At 40.0% G+C, this 3,681-nt stretch overlaps 1 protein-coding gene and 1 long non-coding RNA gene across 2 annotated transcripts in view; one reads left to right on the top strand and one right to left on the bottom strand.

Moving 5' to 3' along the window:
• Positions 1 to 1,526, bottom strand: part of tmed9 (transmembrane p24 trafficking protein 9) — a 3,614-nt gene extending 2,088 nt beyond the window's left edge. Inside the window, exons 1-3 of the mRNA XM_031876179.1 lie at positions 1,354 to 1,526; positions 248 to 348; positions 45 to 170 (exon numbers count right to left, since the gene is read on the bottom strand). Of these exons, the coding sequence (XP_031732039.1) occupies positions 45 to 170; positions 248 to 348; positions 1,354 to 1,501 (375 nt within the window). The 5' untranslated portion in view covers positions 1,502 to 1,526. The remainder of the gene's footprint in view (positions 1 to 44; positions 171 to 247; positions 349 to 1,353) is intronic.
• Positions 1,527 to 1,980: 454 nt separating this feature from the next.
• Positions 1,981 to 2,902, top strand: LOC116399211 (uncharacterized). Its single transcript, XR_004213815.1, has 3 exons — positions 1,981 to 2,036; positions 2,677 to 2,690; positions 2,814 to 2,902. It is a non-coding gene; the product is annotated as an uncharacterized LOC116399211 (long non-coding RNA).
• Positions 2,903 to 3,681: the final 779 nt, after the last annotated feature.

Here is a 3,681-nt window from a genome sequence, read left to right as displayed (position 1 = left end):
GAAGTGGAGGAGAACAGCGTGAGAGGAAGTGGAGGAGAACCTACCAGCATGCCTCCGGCGAACAAGGCGAACTTGGAGGAGTTGGAGTGCAGACAGATCTGATGCTCTCCAGGTGTGTGAGACGTGAAGGTGAACCTCCCCTCTGAGCCGTACTGTCGAGACAGGATCACCTGCAGGAGACACAGACAGGTAAACACTGATGGACTATGAGCTCATGATGAGGATGAGGATGAAGATGTTTGTTCACCTTTTCATCAGGATCTTTGACTTCCACAAACATCCCCAGACCCTGAGTGGCCGGCATGTACTCTTCTCTCTGTTTATCGTACAGCTGAGTACGGTAGTTACCTGCAGGGAGGGAGGAAGGAAGGAGGGAATGAAAGGAAGGGAAGGAGGAAGGGAGGGAAGGAGGTGTGTTGTGGTTAGATTTCTGTATTCTCAGGAGCACTCATGAGCCATAAATCCTCTTAATAGATCTTTTCTCTGAGCACTGCTCTGCCTTTAATGCTGCATTTATTCCATACATTTAAGGAAATATTCTTAATTAATACTTTTCTTGCGTTTATATTTAACACACTTAATAGATTCTACTTCTCCACTTACAATGTGGTTTCATGTTGTAAGAGACTGATGCACTTCTTTCTTGATTTATTATTTTTGTTTTGTTATATTCTTGTATTCTCTGCATATATTGTGTTATACATTGTAGCATTATGGACACACCTTTATTTATATTATTCTAATACATATTCATGCTTATATACAAGTACAACTGTGACATACATGTTCATTCTCTGACAGAGTTCTTCTGATTTAACAGGTCATGTTGTATTTGCACGAACAGGTGAACTGTGAGAGGGAAGGAGTACTACCACCAGAGTACACAATGAAGTATGTTTACTCAACCACTGTACCTGTAAGGTTTGAGGTGCTTGAACTTCCTTGTTCTACTACATCTCAGGAGGTACATATTGTACTTTTTACAGTACTACATACTGATACAGCTGCTTTATTTGAGATTTAACGCCATAGTTTGTTACTAGCTACTCTGAGTGAGTGAGTGAGTGAGTGAGTGTGTGTCTGTCTGTCTGTCCGTCTGTCTGTACAAAGCTATGACGTTAAATCAACACATCAGCAGTACAGAACCGTCTTGTGTGTGTGTGTGTGTGTGTGTGTGTGTGTGTGTGTGTGTGTGTGTGTGTCTTCACAAAGCTATGACGTTAAATCAACATGTGTGTTTGTGGACACGAACGACAACTTGAGCTCAGTTAACCGATTAGCTAACTAGCACAAGTTGGTGAGCTAGCTCGTTAGCATTAGCATCAGGTAGACTTCCTCTCTCTGAACACTCACCGATAATCATCGTCTCGTCCGGGATCTCCTCTATGAAACACTTCTTCTCGGTCTCTCCGATGTGAAAGTACAACGAGGACACGACGCTGTAGAAAACGTTCAGCAGCAAAACCGACAACACACACGATCGCATCCTGACAGACACCATCTTCCTTCCTGCCGGGAGAGAGCAGAGATCCGACTGAGCATGCGCGGACACAGCAATGCCACGTAAACCCTCGCTCGACTCTGGCCAATCAGCGCGACGTTTAGAGGATGCTGGGTGTTGTAGTTCTTAAAGATTTGCTAGTAAATTCAAGTTCTTTGAGCTTCCTGAGGGCTGTTTGTACTTTTTTTAAATATACTATATTCACTTTACTATTACTACACTTGACTGTGTCTAAACGTGGTATGGATGTATTCTCAATACTGCACTTTATTTTCTAGTATTTGGTCCTAGTTAATTCGTAAATGAATAAAAACGTAACGTTAAATTGTTCCTAATGCTTGGCATCAATGTTCACACGTATTTACGTTTTACTGATTTAACAGGTAATTACAAATCTATCCATCCGTCGTCCATCTAATAGTATCACATACAGCCACTAGGGGGCAGCAAACTAAACCCGCCCCGGTTGAAACCACCACCGAAGAAGAAGCACTTCCTTCCAAGCTGTTTCCATGACAATCAAACATGGCGCCGGGTAAGTCACTCACTCGTTGTGTCTAATAAAGGTTTAGACGTAACCAATACTAATAATAAGTTATATTTTAATTTATTTACCGATGTAACAGTAAACCGGATGGCCGAAACATCAGAGAAGAGACCTTCCGGTTGTGTGTTCGGAATCTACCGGAGTTAGCCGATGTTAGCTTCGTTAGGTAGCGTTACCAGTCCTCGGTAATAACTTACCCGGATGTTATCCGGATGTAACAAACAGCCTACGGTAATATTACCAGTAGAGGAAGAACTGCTGCGATACTTTTGAAAAATACTCCGTTAGAAAATAAAAATCCTGTCTTTAAAATGTTACTTAAGTTCAAGTATGCAAGTACAGAAAAATGTAAAAATATACATTATGCTGAATGCATCCTAACACATTATTAGCTATATTATTATAGAATATTAACTTAACTATTGTTTTCCAAATATATACTTTAATATAAAATGTTTTCTTCACCTCTGCATGACATTAGGATACTTGTTTAATCTTCGCTTTTGTAAATAAATACAAATTCAAAAATATTTAGTAATTTGGAACATTTGGTTAAATATCGCCTTATATATTGATGCATTTTGATCAATTATTTCTAATTTATATTATTTTCTCTTCATCTCTGCAGGAAGCCAACCAATCGTATCCTTCACATGAAGCTGATGCACACACACACCTGCTCTGTGTGTGTGTGTGAGAGACAATGTGTGTGTCTGTATGTGTGTGTCTGATGTCCCTCTGTTGTCCTTGACTCGTCTTCCTGAGCTTTCGTCCACTCCTCTTCAGGTCCTCTTCTACCTGAACAGCTGGTACTTTGCTGCCTTCTACGTGGCAGAGATCCTGATGTTCATCTACAAAGGTCTGAGAGAGACGCTGTTTTATACATTAAGATATATAATATACATTTGTATATATATATATATATATATATATATACACAATTATATATTCATATAACTTTCCACTGTCACTGAGGTAAACCATCATCAAACAGCTCTCAGTGATACAGCAGCAATGTTTCCTCAGCATGCAGCAGAACACACACTCAATGAGGTGGAACACTGATGAAACTCTATATAATAGAATGTATGAGTTCATGTTGTACTGGTTGTGTGTGTCACAAGAGGGGGGGGGGGGGGGGGAGTACTGTTATACTGTGCTGACATTGTAGTTTTAACGTGTTCAGTGGGTCGTTCTTGTCCCTGAAGGTGAGTCTGTAGTTTATTAAAGGAGCTGAGCTTCAACCTCCAAAATAACAAAACGCCCAAAACGTCCTCGTGAGGCACGAACAATAAGTTCATGTACTAATACATGTCTACTGTATTTGTCTTACAGTGTATTGTACTGACTCTCTGAGAGCAGCAGTGTTCCTCCTGGTTCCACTACGCCGGTGTGATGATGCAGATCGTTACTAAACAACTGAAACCCATTAAAATTAGTTAAAGTTTAGGTTTTACCTTAAATCAGTAAAACGTAAACATGTGTGAACATTGATGACAAGCATGAGGAACAATTTCAGTTTTTATTCATTAAAGAATCAACAAGAACCACAAAGTGCTGAGAATACATGAATACAACGTTTAGACACAGTAAGTGTAGTAACAGTAAAGTGAGTACTGTGTATATATAGCAC

The sequence above is a fragment of the Anarrhichthys ocellatus genome, unplaced genomic scaffold (assembly GCF_004355925.1).
Source record: "Anarrhichthys ocellatus isolate YVR2014 unplaced genomic scaffold, GSC_Weel_1.0 scaffold105, whole genome shotgun sequence".
Lineage (NCBI taxonomy): Eukaryota > Metazoa > Chordata > Actinopteri > Perciformes > Anarhichadidae > Anarrhichthys > Anarrhichthys ocellatus.
Note: the sequence above shows the minus strand (reverse complement) of the source record. Positions and strands in the feature narration are given on the sequence as shown.